The sequence below is a fragment of the Mustela lutreola genome, chromosome 5 (genome assembly GCF_030435805.1).
Source record: "Mustela lutreola isolate mMusLut2 chromosome 5, mMusLut2.pri, whole genome shotgun sequence".
Classification (NCBI taxonomy): Eukaryota; Metazoa; Chordata; class Mammalia; order Carnivora; family Mustelidae; genus Mustela; species Mustela lutreola.
The window spans coordinates 154966552-154991384 of NC_081294.1; the positions used below are offsets into that span (position 1 = coordinate 154966552).

The 24833-nt window shown below is 36.1% G+C and overlaps 1 protein-coding gene across 1 annotated transcript; it reads left to right on the forward strand.

The window, feature by feature from the left end:
• The first annotated feature begins 17601 nt into the window (after nt 1-17601).
• LOC131831452 (olfactory receptor 2T27-like) lies at nt 17602-18540 on the forward strand. The gene has a single exon (XM_059173503.1). It carries the CDS (start codon nt 17602-17604, stop codon nt 18538-18540), a length of 939 nt encoding a protein of 312 aa, XP_059029486.1.
• The last annotated feature ends 6293 nt before the right edge of the window (nt 18541-24833 follow it).

A 24833-nucleotide genomic window follows, 5' to 3' on the forward strand; every position in this document is an offset into this window, starting at 1 on the left:
TCATGTGTCTGTTCGCCATCTGGATGTCTTCTTTGCAGAAATGTCTGTTCATGTCTTCTGCCCATTTCTTGATTGGATTATTTGTTCTTTGGGTGTTGAGTTTGCTAAGTTCTTTATAGATTCTGGACACTAGTCCTTTATCTGATATGTCGTTTGCAAATATCTTCTCCCATTCTGTCAGTTGTCTTTTGATTTTGTTAACTGTTTCCTTTGCTGTGCAAAAGCTTTTGATCTTGATGAAATCCCAATAGTTCATTTTTTCCCTTGCTTCCCTTGCCTTTTGCGTTGTTCCTAGGAAGATGTTGCTGCGGCAGAGGTCGAAGAGGTTGCTGCCCGTGTTCTCCTCAAGGATTTTGATGGATTCCTTTCGTACATTGAGGTCCTTCATCCATTTTGAGTCTATTTTTGTGTGTGGTGTAAGGAAATGGTCCAATTTCATTTTTCTGCATGTGGCTGTCCAATTTTCCCAGCACCATTTATTGAAAAGGCTGTCTTTTTTCCATTGGACATTCTTTCCTGCTTTGTCGAAGATTAGTTGACCATAGAGTTGAGGGTCTATTTCTGGGCTCTCTATTCTGTTCCATTGATCTATGTGTCTGTTTTTGTGCCAGTACGATGCTGTCTTGATGATGACAGCTTTGTAATAGAGCTTGAAGTCCGGAATTGTGATGCCACCAACGTTGGCTTTCTTTTTCAATATCCCTTTGGCTATTCGAGGTCTTTTCTGGTTCCATATAAATTTTAGAATTATTTGTTCCATTTCTTTGAAAAAGATGGATGGTACTTTGATAGGAATTGCATTAAATGTGTAGATTGCTTTAGGTAGCATAGACATTTTCACAATATTTATTCTTCCAATCCAGGAGCATGGAACATTTTTCCATTTCTTTGTGTCTTCCTAAATTTCTTTCATGAGTACTTTATAGTTTTCCGAGTATAGATTCTGTGTCTCTTTGGTTAGGTTTATTCCTAGGTATCTTATGGTTTTGGATGCAATTGTAAATGGGATTGACTCCTTAATATCTCTTTCTTCTGTCTTGCTGTTGGTGTAGAGAAATGCAACTGATTTCTGTGCATTGATTTTATATCCTGACACTTTACTGAATTCCTGTATAAGTTCTAGCAGTTTTGGAGTGGAGTCTTTTGGGTTTTCCACATATAGTATCATATCATCTGCGAAGAGTGATAATTTGACTTCTTCTTTGCCGATTTGGATGCCTTTAATTTCCTTTTGTTGTCTGATTGCTGAGGCTAGGACCTCTAGTACGATGTTGAATAGCAGTGGTGATAATGGACATCCCTGCCGTGTTCCTGACCTTAGTGGAAAAGCTTTCAGTTTTTCTCCATTGAGAATGATATTTGCGGTGGGTTTTTCATAGATGGCTTTGATGATATTGAGGTATGTGCCCTCTATCCCTACACTTTGAAGAGTTTTGATCAGGAAGGGATGTTGTACTTTGTCAAATGCTTTTTCAGCATCTATTGAGAGTATCATATGGTTCTTGTTCTTACTTTTATTGATGTGTTGTATCACATTGACTGATTTGCGGGTGTTGAACCAACCTTGCAGCCCTGGAATAAATCCCACTTGGTCGTGGTGAATAATCTTTTTAATGTACTGTTGAATCCGATTGGCTAGTATTTTGTTGAGTATTTTCGCATCTGTGTTCATCAGGGATATCGGTCTATAGCTCTCTTTTTTGGTGGGATCCTTGTCTGGTTTTGGGATCAAGGTGATGCTGGCCTCATAAAATGAGTTTGGAAGTTTTCCTTCCATTTCTATTTTTTGGAACAGTTTCAGGAGAATAGGAATTAGTTCTTCTTTAAATGTTTGGTAGAATTCCCCCGGGAAGCCGTCTGGCCCTGGGCTTTTGTTTGTTTGGAGATTTTTAATGACTGTTTCAATCTCCTTACTGGTTATGGGTCTGTTCAGGCTTTCTATTTCTTCCTGGTTCAGTTGTGGTAGTTTATATGTTTCTAGGAATGCATCCATTTCTTCCAGATTGTCAAATTTATTGCCGTAGAGTTGCTCATAGTATGTTCTTATAATAGTTTGTATTTCTTTGGTGTTAGTTGTGATCTCTCCTCTTTCATTCATGATTTTATTTATTTGGGTCCTTTCTCTTTTCTTTTTGATAAGTCGGGCCAGGGGTTTATCAATTTTATTAATTCTTTCAAAGAACCAGCTCCTAGTTTCGTTGATTTGTTCTATTGTTTTTTTGGTTTCTATTTCATTGATTTCTGCTCTGATCTTTATGATTTCTCTTCTCCTGCTGGGCTTAGGGTTTCTTTCTTGTTCTTTCTCCAGCTCCTTTAGGTGTAGGGTTAGGTTGTGTACCTGAGACCTTTCTTGTTTCTTGAGAAAGGCTTGTACCGCTATATATTTTCCTCTCAGGACTGCCTTTGTTGTGTCCCACAGATTTTGAACCGTTGTATTTTCATTATCATTTGTTTCCATGATTTTTTTCAATTCTTCTTTAATTTCCCGGTTGACCCATTCATTCTTTAGAAGGATACTGTTTAGTCTCCATGTATTTGGGTTCTTTCCAAACTTCCTTTTGTGGTTGAGTTCTAGCTTTAGAGCATTGTGGTCTGAAAATATGCAGGGAATGATCCCAATCTTTTGATACCGGTTGAGTCCTGATTTAGGACCGAGGATGTGATCTATCTGGAGAATGTTCCATGTGCACTAGAGAAGAATGTGTATTCTGTTGCTTTGGGATGAAATATTCTGAATATATCTGTGATGTCCATCTGGTCCAGTGTGTCGTTTAAGGCCTTTATTTCCTTGCTGATCTTTTGCTTGGATGACCTGTCCATTTCAGTGAGGGGAGTGTTAAAGTCCCCTACTATTATTGTATTATTGTTGATGTGTTTCTTTGATTTTGTTATTAATTGGTTTATATAGTTGGCTGCTCCCACATTGGGGGCATAGATATTTAAAATTGTTAAATCTTCTTGTTGGACAGACCCTTTGAGTATGATATAGTGTCCTTCCTCATCTCTTATTATAGTCTTTGGCTTAAAATCTAATTGATCTGATATAAGGATTGCCACTCCTGCTTTCTTCTGATGTCCATTAGCATGGTAAATTCTTTTCCACCCCCTCACTTTAAATCTGGAGGTGTCTTCGGGCTTAAAATGTGTTTCTTGGAGGCAACATATAGATGGGTTTTGTTTTTTTATCCATTCTGATACCCTGTGTCTTTTGACAGGGGCATTTAGCCCATTCACATTCAGGGTAACTATTGAGAGATATGAATTTAGTGCCATTGTATTGCCTGTAAGGTGACTGTTACTGTATATGGTCTCTCTTCCTTTCTGATCTACCACTTGTAGGCTCTCTCTTTGCTTAGAGGACCCCTTTCAAGATTTCCTGTAGAGCTGGTTTGGTATTTGCAAATTCTTTCAGTTGTTGTTTGTCCTGGAAGCTTTTAATCTCTCCTTCTATTTTCAATGATAGCCTAGCTGGATATAGTATTCTTGGCTGCATGTTTTTCTCGTTTAGTGCTCTGAAAATATCATGCCAGCTCTTTCTGGCCTGCCAGGTCTCTGTGGATAAGTCAGCTGCCAATCTAATATTTTTACCATTGTATGTTACAGACTTCTTTTCCCGGGCTGCTTTCAGGATTTTCTCTTTGTCATTGAGACTTGTAAATTTTACTATTAGGTGACGGGGTGTGGGCCTATTCTTATTGATTTTGAGGGGCATTCTCTGAACCTCCTGAATTTTGATGCTCGTTCCCTTTGCCATATTGGGGAAATTCTCCCCAATAATTCTCTCCAGTATACCTTCTGCTCCCCTCTCACTTTCTTCTTCTTCTGGAATCCCAATTATTCTAATGTTGTTTCGTCTTATGGTGTCACTTATTTCTCGAATTCTCCCCTCGTGGTCCAGTAGCTGTTTGTCCCTCTTTTGATCAGCTTCTTTATTCTCTGTCATTTGGTCTTCTATATCACTAATTCTTTCTTCTGCCTCATTTATCCTAGCAGTGAGAGCCTCCATTTTTGATTGCACCTCATTAATAGCTTTTTTTATTTCAACTTGGTTAGATTTTAGTTCTTTTATTTCTCCAGAAAGGGCTTTTATATCTCTCGAGAGGGTTTCTCTAATATCTTCCATGCCTTTTTCGAGCCCGGCTAGAACCTTGAGAATTGTCATTCTGAACTCTAGATCTGACATATTACCGATGTCTGTATTGATTAGGTCCCTAGCCTTCGGTACTGCCTCTTGTTCTTTTTTTTGTGGTGAATTTTTACGTCTTGTCATTTTGTCCAGATAAGAGTAAATGAAGGGGCAAGTAAAATACTAAAAGGGTGGCAACAACCCCAGGAAAATATGTTTTAGCCAAATTAGAAGAGATCCAAAATCGTGAGTGGGGAGAAAGGGGATAAAAAGAGGTTCAAAAAGGAAGAAAGAAAAAAGAAAAAAAAAAAAAAAAGAAAAGAAAAGAAAAGAATTTTTTTTAAAAAAGAAAACACCTAAGAAAAATGTAAAAAAAATATATATATATATTAGATAAACTATTAAAAAATCGTTAAAAAAGAAAAAGGTAACAGTTAAAAAAAAAATTTTTACCTGAAGGCGAGAAAAAAAAAAAATGAAAAAGAAAAAATTAAATTAACTGCAAGACTAAAAAAAATCACAGGAAAAAAGCCATGAGTTCCGTGCTTGGCTTTCTCCTCCTCTGGAATTCTGCTGCTCTCCTTGGTATTGAAACCGCACTCCTTGGTAGGTGAACTTGGTCTCGGCTGGATTTCTTGTTGATCTTCTGGGGGAGGGGCCTGGTGTAGTGATTCTCAAGTGTCTTTGCCCCAGGCGGAATTACACCGCCCTTACCCGGGGCCGGGGTGAGTAATCCGCTTGGGTTTGCTTTCAGGAGCTTTTGTTACCTGAGCGCTTTCCGTAGAGTTCCAGAGGACGGGAATACAAATGGCGGCCTCCTGGTCTCCGGCCCGGAGGAGCCGAGAGCCCAGGGCCCCACTCCTCAGTGCGCCCTCAGAGAACAGCGCCCAGTTACTCCCGTCTGCCTGACCTCCGGCCGCGCTCCGAGCTCACCGAGCCTGCGACCGGTTCAAGGTAACACCGAGCTGCGAGCTTACTGTCGGCTCTGTCTCTGTAGCCGGCTTTCCCGTTCCAATACCCGCAAGCTCTGCGACACTCAGACACCCCCGATCCTTCTGTGACCCTGCGGGACCTGAGGCCATGCTGACCCCGCGTGGGCTTCGCCCCGGTTTAGCCTCTGGAGCGATGTCCCTCAGCGGAACAGACTTTTAAAAGTCCTGATTTTGTGCGCGGTTGCTCCGCCGCTTGCCGGGAGCCGGCCCCTCCCCCCGGGGTCTATCTTCCCGTCGCTTTGGATTCACTTCTCCGCCGGTCCTACCTTTCAGAAAGTGGTTGTTTTTCTGTTTCCAGAATTGCTGTTCTTCTTCTCTTCGATCTGCCGATGGATTTTCAGGTGTTTGCAATCTTTAGATAAGCTATCTAGCTGATCTCCGGCTAGCTGAAGCAGTCTCAGCTTGCTACTTCTCCGCCATCTTGACTCCTCCCCCTATAGATAAATTTTTAACCTATTTACCAGCACAGTGAGATGTCTAGTACATCAAATTCCATAATAACCTTATAACCTGAACTTTATGATACATTCACCTGTGTTTTTCTTTTGCATTTCTATTTTTTTATTTTTTTTTAAATTTTAGTTTAGTTCAGTCTAGTTTATACCTTTTTTATTTTTATTTTCTAAAATTCATAAAGAGTTAAACTTCAAGGTAATCAACTTTCCCCAATCAATTCTACCCCTTTAGGTAAACCAATTTTTAATCCATCTTTATCTTAGGAAAGCTGAGTCCTTTAACAAAGATATCAAGATACATCCAGGAAGAATCAAAACAAACTTCCTCACCCACACTGAGAATTTATAACAATTCTCCCAACTTTTTCTTCCACCAGTGTTTCTGTGTATTTGTATTTGTCCTGATAGTATATAAATCTTATACTTGGGGTTCTTTTTGACGAGATTCTTCATTTTTTTGCATATATATATATTTTTTTCTCTTGCCATATACTTTATCATTTTTTTGTTTTCCTGTTTTTGTTTGTATACTTCATAAATCTTAACCTGGGGCCCATTTGGGCTTTACCTTCTCTTTTATCTTCCCTTTTTTCCAAGTCTCTCTCTCTCTCTCTCTTTTTCTTTTTCTTTTCTTTTTTCTCTTGTTTGGGTGGGGAACCCTGATTGCTCAGAAGCCTACCAGGGTGCACCCTGACTTCACCACGATTGATACCTCCAGCTACATTCATTCAGTCATCTCTCACCAAAATGACTAGGAAGAGGAATGCCCAAAAGAAGAAAAATACAGAGGATGGGCCTTCTTCAACAGAGCTATCAACATAGATAATAGGTTGGAAAGGGAATCCAGACTAACAATTATCCAGGCAATAGATACATTGGAGAAAGCCATGAATTATGAAATAAAATTGATTAGGGCAGAACTGGATGCGACCAGGAATGATGTTCACAATATTAGGGCAGAACTGAAAGCCACCAGGGATGAGGTTCACAGTGCTCCTAATGAGTTCCAATCTAATCTAAATTCCCCCAAAGCTAGGGAAACTGAGACAGAAGATAGAATTATTGATTTGGAGGACAAACAAATAGAAGATAGAATTATTGATCTGGAGAACAAACAAATAGAAAGTATCAGGAGGAAGCCTGGCACAAACAGCTTAGAAGCCACAAAAACAGAATTAGGGAAATAAATGAGGCCATGAAACCTTCCAACATCAGAATTATTGGAATCCCTGAAGGACAGGAGAAAGAAAGAAGTCTAGAAGCTATAGTAAAACAAGTTCTTCATGAAAATTTTACCAATCTTGAGAATGGAACCAGCACTCATGTACTAGAGGCCAAAAAGTCTCCACCCATGATTATAGATTCCAGAAAAACATCAAGGCATCTAATAGTCAAATTGAGGAATCATAATTGTAGATATAATCTCTTGAAAGCCGTTAGGACAAGGAGGCTACTTACTTACAGAGGAAAGCCCAAAAGAATAATGTCAGACCTGTCTACAGAGACCTGGCAAGATATACTCAGGGCATCAAATGAGAAGAACATGCAGCTAAGAATACTTTATCCAGCAAGAAAGAAACTCAAAATGGATGGCAATCCAAGACTGGCAAGGCTTAAAAGACTATGCAACTGCCACACCAACACTGCAGGAAATATTAAGGGGGGTTCTATAAAAGAGGAAAAATCCTAAGAATAGCATTGAACAGAAATATAGAGAAAATCTACAGAAAGAAAGACTTCAAAGGTAACACGATGTCAATAAAAACGCATCTATCAATAATCACTCTCAATGGCCTAAATACATCCATAAAATGGCACAAGGTTGCATATTGGATAAAATGACAGGACACATCCATATGTTGTCTACAAGAGACCCATTTTGAATGTAAAGATACACCCAGACTGAAAGTGAAGGAATGGAGAAGCATCTTTCATGCCAATGGGCCTCAAGAGAAGGCCAGGGTAGTGATACTAATATCAGACAATTTAGATTTTAAACTAACGACTGTGGTCAGAAATAAAGGAGGACACTATATAATTCTTCATGGGACTAACCCCAGATGATCTAACAATTGTAAATATATACATCCCAAAAATGGGAGCTGCCAATTACATAAGAAAACTGTTAAGCAAGATAAAGAGTCTTATTGATATGAATACATTAATAGTAGGATATTTAAACACGCCTCTCTCAGAAATAGACAGATCATCGAAGCAGAAAATCAATAAAGACACAAGAGCCTTGAATGACACATTGGACCAAATTGACCTCATAGATATATACAGAACATTCCACCCTAAAACAACAGAATACTCATTCTTCTTAAGTGCACATGGAACCTTCTCCAGAAGAGACCACATACTGGGTCACAAATCAGGACTCAACCGATATCAAAAGACTGAGATTATTCCTTGCATATTCTCAGATCACAATGCTTTGAAACTGGAGCTCAATCACACGGAAAAGTTTGGAAGGAACTCAAACACCTGGAAGCTAAAGACCACCTTGCTTAAGAATTCTTGGATCAAGCAGGAGATCAAAGAAGAACTTAAACAATACATGGAAACCAATGAGAATAAAGACACTTCAGTCCAAAACCTAAGGGATACAGCAAAGACAGTCATAACGGGTAAATACATAGCCATCCAAACCTCCCTGAAAAAAAGTGAAAAATCCAGAACACACAAGAACTGACTCTACACCTTAAAGAACAGGAGAATCAACAACAAATAAAACCAACTCCACACATAAGAAGGGAAATAATCAAGATTAGAGATGAGATCAATGAGGTAGAAACCAGAAATACAGTAGAACGTATCAATGAAACTAGAAGCTGGTTTTTTGAAGTAATCAATAAAATCGATAAAGCATTGGCCACACTAATCCAAAAGAAAAGAGAGAAAGCCCAAATTCATAAAATTATAAATGAAAATGGAGAGATCACAACGAAGACCAAGGAAGTAGAAACAATCATCAAGTTATTATCAACAGTTATATGCCAATAACGTAAGCAACCCAGATGAAATGGATGCATTCCTGGAAAATCATAAACTCCCAAAACTGAACCACGAAGAAACTGACAACCTGAATAGACTGACATGTAGAACAAGATTGAAGGAGTGAATAAAAACCTCCGAAATAATAAAAGCCCAGGACCTGACTGATTCCCTGGGGAATTCTACCAAACATTCAAAGAAGAAATAACATCTATTCTCCTTAAACTGTTTAAAAAAATTGAAGCCGAAGGAATTCTTCCAGCCTCTTTCTATGAAGCCAGCATTACCCTGTTCCCCCAACCAGGCAAAGACCCTACCAAAAAGGAGGATTTCAGACCAATATCACTGATGAATATGGATGCTAAGATAATCAACAAGATTCTAGCCAACAGGATCCAACAGCACATTAAAAAGATTACCCACCATGACCAGGTGGGATTCATCCCTGGGCTACAAGGATGGTTCAATATTTGCAAATCAACCATTGTGAGAAACAAATTAATATGAGAAGAGAGAAGAACCACATGGACCTTTCAATTGATGCAGAAAAAGCATTCGACAAAATCCAGTATCCGTTCCTTATCAAAATGATTCAAAGTATAGGGATAGAGGGAACATTCCTGAAATTCATAAAATCTATCTATGGAAGACCCACAGCAAATATCATCCTCAATGGGAAAAAGATTGCAGCCTTCCCATTGTGATCTGGAACACGACAAGGATGCCCACTATCACCACTCTTGTTCAACATAGTATTAGAAGTCCTAGCACCTGCCATCAGGCAACAAAGAGAAATAAAAGGTTTGCAAATTGGCAATGAAGAAGTCAAACTCTCTCTAATTGCAGATGACGTGATTCTTAATATGGAAAACCCAAAAGACTCCACCCCCAAACTACGTGAACTCATACAACAATTCAGCAACATGGCAGGATATAAAGTCAATGTACTTAAATTAGTGGCTTCCTTATACACTAACAATGAAAATGCAGAAAGGGAAATTAGAGAATTTATTCCATTTACTATAGTACCAAGAACCATAAGATACCTGGGAATAAACCTAGCCAAAGAGGTCAAGGATCTGTACTCGAGGAACTACAGAACATTCATGAGAGTGATTGAAGAAGACACAAAAAGATGGAAGACCATTCCATGCTCTTGGATTGGAAGAATAAACATTGTTAAAATGTCTATATTGCTTAGAGCAATCTATACTTTTAATTCCATTCCGATCAAAACAAGTTCGACAAAACAAGAAAAAATATCCAGTGGAAAAAAGACAGTCTCTTCAATAAATGGTGCTGGGAAAACTAGGTATATGTAGAAGAACAAATCTCAACCATACTCTTACACTGTACACAAAGAAAAACTAAAAATGGATAAAAGACCTCAAGGTGAGGCAGGAATCCATGAGAATCCTAAAGGATAACTTAGGCAGTAACCTCTTTGATATCAGCCGCAGCAACTTCTTTCAAGATATGTCTCTAAAGGCAAAGGAATCAAAAGGGAAGATGAACTTTTGGGACTTCTTCAAGATCAAAAGCTTCTGCACAGCAAAGGAAACAGTCAACAAAACAAAGATACAACCCACGGAATGGGAGAAGATATTTGCAAATGACAGTACAGACAAAAGGTTGATATCCAGGATCTATAAAGAACTCCTCTAACTCAACACACACAAAACAGATAATCATGTCCAAAAAATGGGCAGAAGATATGAACAGACACTTCTCCAATGAAGACATACAAATGGCTATCAGACATATGAAAAATCTTTCATAATCACTAGCCATCAGGGAGATTCAAATTAAAACCACACTGAGATGCCACCTTACCCCAGTACAAATGGCCAAAATTTGCAAGACAGAAAGCAACCTATGCCTGAGAATATGTGGAGAAAGGGGAGCCCTCCCACTCTTTTGGTGAGAATGTAAGTTGTTGTAACCACTTTTGAGAATAGTCTGGAGGTTCCTCAGAAATTAAAAATAGAGCTTCCCTATGACTCTGCAATTGCACTCCTGGGTATTTACCCCAAAGATACAGATGTAGTGAAAGAAAGGCCATCTCTAACCCAATATTCATAGCAGCAATGGCCACGGTCACCAAACTGTGAAAATAACCATGATGCCCTTCAACGGATGAATGGATAAGAAAGATGTGGTCCATATACACTTTGGAGTATTATGTCTCCCTCAGAAAGGATGAATACACAACTTTTCTAGCAACATGGATGGGACTGAAGAGATTCTGCTGAGTGAAATAAGTCAAGCAGATAGTCAAGTATCATATGGTTTCACTTATTTGTGGAGCATAACAAATAGCTTGGAGGAAAAGGGGAGATCGAAATGAGAAGGGAGTTGAGGGAAATTGGAAGGGGAGGTGAACCATGAGAGTCTATTGACTCTGAAAAACAATCTGGGGGTTTTTAATTGGCTGGGGGTGGGAGGTTGGGGGAAACAATTGGTGGGTATTAGGGAGGGCACGGATTGCATGGAGCACTGGATGTGGTGCAAAAACAATGAATGCTGTTATGCTGAAAAGAAATAAAAAAAAATTTAAAAAAAAGTATGAATACCCAACTTTTGCATCAATATGGACAGGACTGGAGGAGATTTGGTTGAATAAAAAAAGTCAAGCAGAGAAAGCCAATTATCATATGGTTTCACTTACTTGTGTAATGTCAGGAATAACATGGAGGACAGTAGGAGAAGGAAAGGAAAAGTGAATTGGGGATATTAGAGGGAGAGAGAACCCATGAGAGACTGTGGACTCCAAGAAACAGACTTAAGGTTTTAGAGAGGAAGGAGAAGGGGAATGGATGAGCCGGGTTGTGGGTATTAAGGAGGGCACGTATTGCATGGCACACTGGGTGTGGTGCATAAACAATAAATCTTGGAATACTGCATCAAAAACTAATGATGCATTTTATGGTGACTAATACAACACAATTAAAAAATCATTACTTTAACAGAGGCAGAAACTGCATTTTATGGAAGTCAACACTTTTTCATGATATACACTCTGAATGAAGTAAGTTTATAGGAAGCATAATTTAGATAATAAAGCCGTATAGGGTAAGTCTATCATTAACATCATACTCAACAGGTAAAAGTTAAAGCTTTCTTCTAAGATCAGGTATAACATTATGATTTTATTCTCATCACTTTTTTTCAGCATAGTACTGGAAATTCTAGCTCCAACATTCTGACAAGAAAAAAGGCAGTCAAATTGGTAAGGAAGATATAAAATTGTCAGTATTTGTATATGATTGAATACTATAGATGTAAACTTTAAAGACACCACCAAAAACCTACTAGAACTAAAAAGAAACTCAATAATCACAGGATAAAATTAATATACAGAAATATTTTGCACTATCATAAACTGAAAATCAAGTAGTAGAGAAATAATTTAACAGTTTATATTCCATCTATAATTTATTGAGAAAAATAAAATACTTAGAAAAAAGCTTAACCTGGGGAGTTATACACCTGTAATTTGCAAACTGTAAAAGATTAATGAAATAAAGATGATACAGACAAGTCCAAAGATACACCACACTAATGAATTGGAAAAAAATTTTATTGTCTAAGTGTCCATAGGACCCCAAGCAATCTACAGATTCAATTCAATTCCTGTCTAAACAGCAATAGTTTTCAGAGAACAAGAATAAATACTTGAAACCACAAAAGACCCCAAATAGCCAAAGCAAGCTTGAGAAAAACAAAAACAGCTGGAAATACAATAATCCCTGATTTCAAGATATACTACAAAGTTATTGTAATTAAAACACTATGGTAATGCATAAAAATAGACATACAAAATGTAACCAGATAAAGATCTCAGAAATAAAGACACACTGATGTGTTCAATTAATCTACAGTAAAGAAGGTGAGACTATACAATGGGGAAAATACTGTCTCTTTGATAAGTAATGCTGGGAAAACTTGACACTTAAATCCAATAAACAGGTACATCCAGTAAAACTGGACCACTTTCTTACACTATATGGAAAAATAAACCCAATATAAATTGAAAATATAAATAAATGATCTGAAACCATAAAATGTCTTTAAAAAACATAGATGGGAATATCCTAGAGATCTGCTTTAACAACATTATTCTTTATGTGTCTTCCTACTCAATGGAAACAAAAGCAAACACAAACTATTGGGATTAGGTCAAATAAGATTTGCACACCAAAGGAAATCAATAAAATCAAAAGACTGAAGTGAATAAATAAGATTGAGTACATTTATCTTAATGAGCCCTGATATACGTATAGAATTGTTATTACTAATCACCAGGAAACTGCAAATCAAAACTGCAGTGAGATACCATATCACACATGCCAGAATGAATACTGTAAGATAAAGAATAAATAAACACTGTTGGTGAGGTTGTAGAGAAGTGGGAGCTCTCATGCATTGTTGGTGAGAATATACATTGGTGCAGCCTTGGTTAAACTACTACCTAGGTATTTTATTTATTTATTTATTTGATGCCATTGTAAATTGGATCAGTTTCTTAATTTCTAATTCAAATAGTTTGATATTAGTCTATGTAACACAACCCTTTTTGTACATTGACTTTGTGTCTTGCAATTTTAATGAATATATTTATGAATGTATTTATTGGCTGAAGAGTGTCAGTTTTACTTCTTTTTAAGTTAAGATTAGTTATATATATATTCTTGCCTAGTGGCTTTACTAGGACTTCCAATACTCGCCTTGTACTTGATAGTAAAAGGAAAAAAAAACAGGAGAGTGCAGGGCATGGTCATGCCTACGGGCTTTAGTGAGGCATTAGAAGAGCATGGGGCTGGGTTAACTATTATTATCTGCAATCAAAGTTAATTAAAGTCTGGGGACTATGCTCCCCTAGGTCATTCACCTCAAAGGTCTCCAAAATGATAACAAATTACTAAGCCACCTACCAATTTAGATCTTACCTGTTGTACCAGCCAGTATTTAATATACATAGTATTGTATAATCATAGTCACTGGGCTCATTCCCAAAATGTATGTCTCTCCATCAACACCAAGACAATTGCATTCATTTTCTATGCAAAATAAGTCTAATGCTGCATAGTGAGAATATAATACTTGATCACAGAAAACCTCAAAATTGTCATCAATTCCAAGAGGCAGCGGTGTTTGGACATAAGTAGAATCTAAGGTAGATACTAAACTAGCAGAAAAAAGAAAAGCATCTTGAACTAAAACTGGTAATGGATATTCTGTAGAAAATTTGTATGCCTATTAAGTTTCACAGATGTCAGACTTTGGTGATTATACTTACAAAAGGCGAAATAACTGTGAGAGTCTTAAATGAATATTTCATATACTTCCCAGGGTTCAGATACAGAAGAAAGCTATGTGAAATTGTAATGTTTCTGTTTGACTAACTGCATGGATGATATTCATTAAATAACTGTGTTATAAATGCTCTTGTATGACCAAACCTGGAGCAGGCATCACACATGATGTTGAGAGAGACATTTGAGAGTGAGAACTACCAAAATTTCAGACTCGAATCTCATATTTTATTTTCTTTTATTATGTTATGTTAGTCACCATACTGTACATCATTAGTTTTTGATGTTGTGTTCCATGATTCATTGTCAAAACTGTTATTTTCAAAGATCTGCCAAAACTCAGTAACCAAGTGAATCTCATAATAATCTCTTCAATTTATCCTATTACTTTTTGGAAAACTGGGGCACCTGGGTGTCTCAGTGAGTTAAAGCCTCTGCCTTTGGCTCAGGTCATGATCCCAGGATCCTGGGATTGAGTTCCTGTCAGGCCCTCTGCTCCTCAGGGAGCCTGTTTCCACCTCTCTCCACCTGACTTTCTGCCTACTTGTGATCGCTGCCTGTCAAATAAATAAATAAATAATCTTAAGAAAAAATATAAATGAAAAACTATCTAGTTACTGAGTTATGATTTCTTTTCATTTTCCTCGTGCATACCTACATAAGCACAACCTCAAATCATGCCAACAATAATGGCATGATGTGTTCCTAAAATGATATAAGTAGTCATAATGTGGAAGACTTTTTAAAAGCTTAGTAAAATCCTATAATTAATGTAACATTGCACTCTGCATTTGGAGTAGATTGATCTAGATTAGATTAAAGAAATAATGGAAATATATTGAATTTCCTGTCAATAAATAATTATTCAAATGGTTCATTAATTAATGCAATTGCTTTATTATTGTGGGAAAAATTCAATAAATATTTCAAAAATTTTAATAAATGACAGTACATTTTTCTACTCCAAGAATTACTATCTGTAGTCTGGCTGCACTGTAATTCATGGTTTTTTAATTCTTAAAACACAATCAATAGCTTTTGGTTTTTCTTTTCCCCAGGCAGGTAGTTATTCACTGATACAAATTTACAAAATAGTAATTAAAATACTAAGTAAAAATCAATTAAACACATGTAGGGTTTTTTTTCTTTTTAAAAAATATATATTTTTTATTTTACACAGAGAGAGAGCACACAAGCTAGAAGAGCAGTAGAGGGAAAAGGAGAAAGAAGATCTCTTGAAAGCAGGGGAAGTCCAATGTGGGGCTTGATCCCAGTATCCTGGGATTAATACCTGAGCCAAAGGCAGTCACTTAACCAGCTGAGTCACCCAGGATCCCCTATATTATTTTTCTTTACTGTGGTGTTTGGTTTCAAAATCACTGCATATTACCTCCTTTTATTTATTACCCATATTTTTAAAGTCTTTGCCATTAGCATGCTGAAAGTTATAAAGTTATATACTGATAGCCTTGACGAATTATGTGGCTTGTATAATTGATTATAATTCAGACCTAAAACAGACTGCAGAAGAGGGCTGCTATATTGTCACTGATAATAAAGAATAATAATAATAATGGATAAATAATAATAATAATAGAATAATAATAATAATTAATAATAATAATAGATAAATTTTGAGCACTTTGGATGTGTCATTCTATTATATGTCCTTCTATTATACTTATTCTAGGAAAAGAATAAAATATTTTTAGCATACAGATAAATTTCCAAGCTCAGTGGAGAAAGTGAGAGACAAAACCAAGCCAAGCCATGAAACACATATGTGTATGATGTAAATATGCATATTTATATGTACAATATGTTTATAATATGCTAACATAAATATGTATGTTTTTATCTTGCCTATATGTGTTCCATGAAGTTATTTGGGGGATGGGATGAGGAAATTGAAAACTTATGGTTTATACAGTTCAAAACTGCTAAATAATAATCTGGGTTGGAATTCTAATTCTTTTCTCACTTATTTATGCAACATGAGTGTTGACAGTACAGAGTATTTCCTTAGTCTTTAAACTTATGAGTTTTCTGTGTCCTATGGTAGACACACCTCAAATTAAATGTTGGATCATTCTTCACATTTGCCTTACTCAGACAGATCTTTCTTTGTGTTTATATCACCTTATAAGAGCTTTAGTTTAAGAATTTTTATTACTCTCTTTTTATCTGTTGGTAAAATGACTCCATGTCTAAACTCATGTGTATATGTGTGTATATAAACTCATCTCTCTCTCTCTCTCTCTCTCTCTATATATATATATATATATATATATATATATATATATATACAATGGCCACTCAATAAATTTAGAATGAAAAATAAATAAATGGTGATGATTTTTCCAGAACTACTTTATTTTCCAGAAATAATATAAGTATAATTTTAGCAAGATTAGAGAGCAGGCTCATTAGTGACAGAAGAAGAAGAAGAATTAGCTTCTTATTTTATATTTCTGCAGAATTATGACTAAGACAAAAACAAATATCTTTAGAGCATATATTTACCACAAAATAGTCTGAATATACAAACCCAGAAAAGGACCATTACCTTAACCTAGGGAATGTCAATGTGTTGTATTATAAAATTTCCTCCTGCATTAATAGAGAACAGGATTTCAAGCTATTTTGATGTCTGTGTTTCATCAATACCGGTTTCTAAGAAACACTGAAGCATAGGGAAACTTCCACATGTACAACATTTCTCTTTCTTAGATTGGGGTGGGTTCTTCACTGTTCAGCAAGGTATCATGGAGGGTAAAAGCTCTTGTTCTCACCGGGAATACAATTGCAGTGAAGGTATTTCTCATACATTCAATTTTGAAATGTGTCCTGCTGAACCCTGTACATTGGCAACTTTATGGATAATAAGTATTTATTAGACATATACTCTTTTGAAGCTATTTTATTAACAATACGGAATATTTATGGCTTCCAGGAGGAGAAATAGGTCTGGCAATTTTCATTACTATACTTATGTCATCATGACTAGCCCCAAATAAATTAATATGGGATCTCTTTAATATTTTATTAAAGATTAATTTGTATTTTTTAAAAGATTTTATTTATTTATTTACAGACAGAGATCACAAGTAGGCAGAGAGGCAAACAGAGAGAGAGGGGGAAGCAGGCTCCCTACTGAGTAGAGAGCCCAAAGTGGGGCTTGATCCCAGAACCCTGAGATCATTATCTGAGCCAAAGGCAGAGGTTTTAACCCACTGAGACACCCAGGTGCCCCTGATTTGTAATTTTAAAATGAAATTAAGTGAATTAATTTGATCATCCTCTCTTTTCCCCCCCAAATTTACAAGATTTAATAACTAGGGTCCATAATTATTAAACAATAGACACATCTTTATGTTTATATTTGCAGAAAGTTAATCCATAGTTTTTACAACATTCTCTGGTGAAGAAAGAAGGAAAGAAAGAAAGAAAGAAAGAAAGAACTCAACAGAGTTTAAAAGGCACTGAACTTATCATGTTTTTTCCTAATATTATCTATTTAAGAATTATTTAGACAATTGCTCAGCAATAATAGTGAGATATCTCTGGTGAGATGATGGCAAATTTTATGGAATTCTAAAGATGGTGAGAAAGATAAAAAATTTTACATCCAACTATTGATATAAGACCTGTATTGAATGTCACCAGTTCTAATCCATTTGATTTGTCCCCAAACCTGTTACATTTCTTTTAGAGGTATGGTAGATGGAAACAAATCCTCAGTAACTGATTTCATCCTTGTGGGGCTCTTTCCTGAATTTGAGCATTATATTGTCCTCAACTTCATGATAATTTTTATCTACACTTTTGCCTTCCTGGGAAACACACTTCTGATTGTCTTGATTTGGGGAGATTCTCGGCTCCATACACCCATGTACATTCTCCTCAGTCAACTCTCTCTCATTGACTTGACATTAACTTCCACCATTGTCCCAAAGATGGCTTCTAATTTTTTCACAGGGAAAAGGACAATATCATGGATTGGCTGTGGAACACAGAGTTTCTTCTTCCTAATGTTGGGAATGTCGGAGTGTTTCATCTTGACTCTCATGGCTTATGACCGCTATGTGGCTGTTTGCAACCCACTGCGTTACCCAATTATCATGAGCCCCAGGTTTTGTATGCACATGGTTTTGGGGTGTTGGATTGGAGGCTCTGTAAGTTCATTTATCCATACAGTCTACCCTATGCATTTTCCCATCTGTGGGTCACGGGAGATCCATCACTTCTTCTGTGAGGTCCCAGTCCTCATTAAGCTCTCCTGTGAAGACACGTCAGCATATCAGTTAGTGGTGGTGGTGACAAGCATTTTGTTGCTTGTTGTTCCTTTCAGTCTCATCACAGCTTCCTATACTCTCATCTTCCTCGCGGTCTTCCGAATGAACTCTGTCAAAGGAAGGAAAAAAACCCTGGCAACCTGCTCTTCCCATTTAACTGTGGTGAGTCTCTTCTTTGGCCCAAACATATTTATCTATATGATTTTTACTTCCTCCCATAATGCAGAGCAGGACCAAGCTCTTTCTGTATTCAGCAATATCCTAACTCCCATGTTGAATCCCCTAATTTACAGCCTGAGGAACAAGGAGGTGGTGGCCGCTCTCAAAAAACTTATGGGGAAATGTGTGCTTTCTTACTAGAAGAAAACTACACCAGAGCTGTGAAAAAAAAAAAAAAAAAACATGTTTATAACACAGACATAAATGCCACTTTGAAATACTAACATGGTTTTGTAGGTTTTAGGAAACCATGGTGATTGTGGCTTTTTGTAAACAGACCTATTCATATGTGATTTTTTAGTATTCCAATGTAGGTTTCTTCATTTTACTTATAAATATCATTTGGGCATTACTAAGGCCTGGTAACAGATATTAAGGAGAGTATGTATTGCATGGAGCATTGGGTGTTACACATAAGCAATGAATCTTGGAACAATACACCAAAACTAATGATGTACTGTATGGTTACTAATATAACATAATAAAAAAAGTTGGAAAAACATTTAATAAAATTATTTTGCATTTAAAAAGTAAATTTATTCTGAAATCTGAGATTACAAAATTTTCTTGTAAATAAAATGAGAATCAATGTCTGGGTTTCACATTGAACTTAGCATTCTTGAATCTGTTTGATATTAAAGGTAGCAATATTAGGAAAGACAAGAAGACAATGTAAGAGGAGGATCCTGAGTTTACCTTCCATCATGGATACAGTGAGGTATCAGCTACATTGATGCAACTAATTCTTAAAACAACCTGGAGCTAAATGGCAGAAAAACATTCCATTGTTAATCCAGAGAGAAGAACACATAAAAAAGGGAGACATCATTGGGAATCTCCATGACATCAATAAATCTATGAAGGGCACCTCAAAAGTATAAAGATGTGAAAGGATCAGAGTCCACACCAGGTGCCCCTCATATAGGGGAACTGCACAGGGAAGAAGAGTCTCCATAACATCTGACTTTGAAAGTCAGTGGAGCTAAATTTTGAGGCTTCAAAATAGCTCGCTAAACTCTTAGAGAGCTGGTGCGGAACAGCAAAAGAATTACACACTTTTTTCAGCCAACATACTAAATAAATAATTTATCCCAAGACACAGTACACTAAGGTATAGTGAAGATTTATTGACTAATCTTATAACATGTGGCAGAAGGCCAGAGATATTTCAATTTCTACAGGAACAAAAGTCCTAGCAGGTGCCATATATTTTCTCCTAATGTGATCAATATAGTTAGAGTCTCCGGGGAGCCAGCACTAACACACTCCATCAACATTGTAAGCACTGTGTACCCTAACCCTGTCCTTGCATTTTCCCTGCAGACCTGCATCATCTCAACCTCTCATATTGGCATGCACCCTTCTAAAATGACGGGGAGATATAACCTAATATAGCAGAATGCCTGCAATTCCAGCAACCTGGCTTTTTAGCATGCTGTGCAGGGAGAAAGACCTCCCATTTAGTATACTCACAAATGTAGTAGATAGACTAATTGCAGACAGCTACACTGACTGTCAGCTCTCACTAACAACAAGCTCACAGCAAACTCATACATGCCTCTCGACAACTCCAGGGCCCAAAAACACTCACTTCACCTACAGGAGACAAAGTTGGTAATTGCAGCTAACTAAGCTGAAAGCAATTGCAGCTCAGCCAGAACAGGAGTGCATGCTATCCTCACAGGGGAATGGCTGGGGTACCTGGTTCTAGTGACCCGTGGAATTCACTGTAAGGCAGCATAGGATATCTTCTACACATGCCACCCAGTTTCAAGACCAGGAGATGTAGCTGACCTACTTAATACATAGAAAAAAACCACAAAGATCAAAATGAGGAAACAGAGAAATATGACCCAAATGAAGCAACAAGAAAAAAAATAGAGAAAAATATAAATGAATTGGAGATAAACAATATGCCTGATAAATAACTGAATGTAGTGGGTACAAAGATGCTCACTGGACTTGAGAAAAAAGTGGATGAACTCAGTGAGAAATTTAACACAGAGAAAGTGTTGTTTCTCTATATTTCAAAAAGAATACTGAAATACACTTCAATATTTGAATATGGGATATTCAATATTCAATATCTCAAAGCTGAATAATGTAACAACTGAAATAAAAAATACAAAAGAGGAAATCAAGAGCAGATTAGAATATGCAGAACAGATCAGTAATGTGAAAACAATAATGGAAAGAAACCAAGCTTAATAGCAAAGATTAACAATTATAATAATAATAATAATAATAATAAAGAATATGTTAAGAGAAATCTGTGATATCATTAAGCATAATGATATTTGCATTAGGGATCTTGGAAGAAAAAAAAAGGAAGTGGGGCACAAAATTTATTTGAATAAATATAGCTAAAACTTTCTCTAATCAGAAGGAAACCAACATCAAGGTCCAGAAAACACAGTGAGCATCAAACAAGATAAACCAAAGGCAGGCCACAGAAATGTACATAATTAATAGGACAAAATGACAAAATGAAAAATTTAAGAGCAATAAGAGAAAACAGTTATAAATGAGGGGAACCCTATAATGTTATCAGCTCTATTTTTTTTGTATGTTTGTTTGTTTTTAGTATATACTTTGAAGGTTAGGAAAAATAAACATGGCATATGTAAATTTATCAAAGGGGAAAAAGACCCAACCAAAATATTCAAATGACAATGCTTACCATTCACAATGAAAGGAGAGATAGTTTCCTAAACAAGCAAAGGTTAAGATTTTAGCATCACTAAACAAGTTTTGAAAGGAATGTTAAGGAAAATAGTTTAAGTGGAAAAAAAATGCCTTAACTTTATGCAATAAATCATTTAAAAAATCCACAGGTGAAAGCAAATAAAGTTAGTAGATTAATCACTTATAAAGCTAGTATAGAGGTTAAAAGACAAGTAGTAAAATAAATTACATCTTTAAAAAGGTAAAAACACTCAAAAATTTTAAAAGGTAAAATGTGATGTCCAATGTATAAAGCATTGAGGGGATAGTAAAATTTTAGTGTTTATAGAATGTCTTCAAATTTAAGTAACCATGAACTTTACATGAATGACTATACACATTAAATATCATATATGGATTCCTGTCTCACATTGAGGTCTTTTATCCATTTCAAGTTTATCTTTGTGTATGGTGTAAGAGAATGGTCGAGTTTTATTCTTCTACATATAGCTATCCAATTTTCCCAGCACCATTTATTGAAGAGACTGTCTTTTTTCCACTGGATATTTATTTTCTCCTTTTTTGTCAAAGATTATTTGCCCATAGAGTTAGGGTGCATATCTGGACTCTCTACTCTGTTCCACTGGTCTATGTGTCTGTTTTTATGCCAGTACCATGCTGTCTTGGTGATCACAGCTTTGTAGTAAAGCTTAAAATCAGGTAACATGATGCCTCCAGTTTATTTTTGTTTTTCCAACATTTCCTTAGTGATTCAGGGTCTCTTCTGATTCCATACAAATTTCTGGATTAATTTCTCTTGCTCTTTGAAAAATACTGGTGGAATTTTGATCAGAATGGCATTAAAAGTATAGATTGCTCTAGGCAGTATAGACATTTTAACAATGTTTATTTTTCTGATCCAAGAGCATGGAATGTTCTTCCATCTTTTTGTGTCTTCTTCAATTTCTTTCATGAGTGTTCTGTAGTTCCTCAAGTAAAGATCCTTTACCTCTTTGGCTAGGTTTATTCCCAGGTATCTTATGGTTCTTGGTGCCATAGTAAATGGAATTGATTCTCTAATTTCTCTTTCTGTATTTTCATTGTTAGTGAATAAGAAAGCCACTGATTTCTGTACACAGCAACTTCTTTCAAGATATGTCTCCAAAGGCAAAGGAAACAAAAACAATGATGAACTTTTGGGACTTCATCAAGATCAAAAGCTTCTGCACAGCAAAGTAAACAGTCAACTAAACAAAGAGGCAACCCACAGAATGGGAGAAGATATTTGCAAATGACAGTACAGACAAAAGGTTGATATCCAGGATCTATAAAGAACTCCTCAAACTCAACACACACAAAATATACAATCATATCAAAAAATGGGCAGAAGTTATGAACAGACACTTCTCCAATGAAGACATACAAATGGCTATCAGACACATGAAAAAAGGTTCATCATCACTAGCCATCAGGGAGATTCAAATTAAAACCACATTGAGATATCACCTTACACCAGTTAGAATGGCCAAAATTAACAAGACAGGAAACAACATGTGTTGGAGGGGATGTGAAGAAAGGGGAACCCTCCTACACTGTTAGTGGGAATGCAAGTTGGTGCAGCCACTTTGGAAAACAGTGTGGAGATTCCTCAAGAAATTAAAAATAGAACTTCCCTATGACCCTGCCATTGCACTCCTGGGTATTTACCCCAAAGATACAGATGGAGTGAAAAGAAGGGCCATCTGTACCCCAATGTTTATAGCAGCAATGGCCACGGTTGCCAAACTGTGGAAAGAACCAAGATACCCTTCAATGGACGAATGGATAAAGAAGATGTGGTCCATATACACTATGGAGTATTATGTCTCCATCAGAAAGGATGAATGCACAACTTTTTAGCAGCATGGACGGGACTGGAAGAAATTATGCTGAGTGAAATAACTCAAGCAGAGAGAGTCAATTATCATATGGTTTCACTTATTTGTGGAGCATAACAAATAGCATGTAGGACAAGGGGGGATGGAGAGGAGAAGGGAGTTCAGGGAAATTGGAAGGGGAGGTGAACCATGAAAGACTATGGACTCTGAAAAGCAATCTGAGGGTTTTGAAGGGGTGGGGGGTGGGAGGTTGGGGGAACCAGGTAGTGGGTATTAGAGAGGGTATGGATTGCATGGAGCACTGGGTTTGGTGCAAAAACAATGAGTACTGTTATGCTGAAAAAATATATATATATTTTTTAAAAAGCTGAAAAAAATTTATCATATATGAACACAATGGTAACAGAGATCAAAAACCTAAAAAATATGTATGAAAAGTAATGAGAAAGAGATCTAAGCGTAACACTAAAGAAATCCATTAAACCACAAGGAAAGAGAAAATAAGAGGAAATAAACTGAAAAGAAACAGCAACAAGAAATAACAAAATGTCAACAAGTATATAACTATCAGTAATTACTTTACATGCCACACAATGAATTTTGGAAAACTGAAAAAATGAAATAAAAATTTTTGAGGAGTTTTCTACTACAAGAAATAATAATTACTTTAAGTGGAATGGGATTAAATGTTCCAACCAAAAGACATAGGGTCTTGTATATATACATAGGGTGTGTGTATATATTTATACACACACACACACACGTGCATATATACACATATACATATATATGTATACGTATATATATACACACATACATATGTATATACATTGGTACCACATTTTTTTGGTACCCACCTTTTTTTTTCTTTTCTTTCATGTTCATGGTATATATATATATACACACACACACACACACACATACATATATATGTGCACTTTTTTCTTTTCTTTCATTTTCATGGTATATATATATATATTATATTAATATATACCATGAACATATATATACACATATCTGTGTGTGCATGTGTGTATATATACACACACATATATATACACATATATATACATATATATACACATCTGTTTGTATATATGTATATATATATATATACACGTATAATTTTTTTTCTTTTCTTTCATGTTCATGGTATATATATAAACATGAAAGAAAAGAAAAAAAAAGCTGGGTACCAATAGTTATATCAGAAAAAAGATACTTTAAGAAATACTATAGTAACAGATAAAGGAGTATATTGACAATGAAGAAAAGAAATAATTAATTCAACAACAGATAAAAAGTTAAGAAATATCCATAAACTTTACAAATATGAATCAGAACATCAAAGGAGAAATAACCAAAAACATAAAAATAAAAGAAAATGAGAACACAACAACAGTCTAAAACCTTTAGGATGCATCAAAAGCAGTCCTAGGAGAGAAGTATATAGCAATATGCACCTACCCTAAAAAGCAAGAAAAATGTCAAATAAACAATTTAATGTTATACCCAAAGGATCTAGAAAAAGAACAAAAGATGAAGACAAATCCAGGTGGATAAGAGAAATAGTTTATATTAGAGAAGATATAAATAATACAGAACCTTAGAACAAAATAAGCAATTAAACACATCAATGAAATGAGGAGCTGGGAGCACCTGGATGGCTCAGTTAATTTAGCATCTGCCTTAGGCTCAAGGTCAAGCCTTGCCCAGGTGAAGCCTGGTGTCCTGGGATTTAGCCCCACTTCAGGCTCTGTGCTTCTCCCTTCCCTCTGTTCCCCTGGTCCTGCTTGCTCCTTCTCCTTTCTTGCTCATTCTCTCTTCTCTTTCTCTCTCTCTCTCTCTCTCTTAAATAAATAAATAAATAAAATCCTTTAAAGAAAAGAAAGG

What these genes read in the sequence shown, in the direction of transcription:
- LOC131831452 (XM_059173503.1), top strand. Translation starts at nt 17,602, where the DNA reads ATGGTAGATGGAAACAAATCCTCAGTAACTGATTTCATCCTTGTGGGG.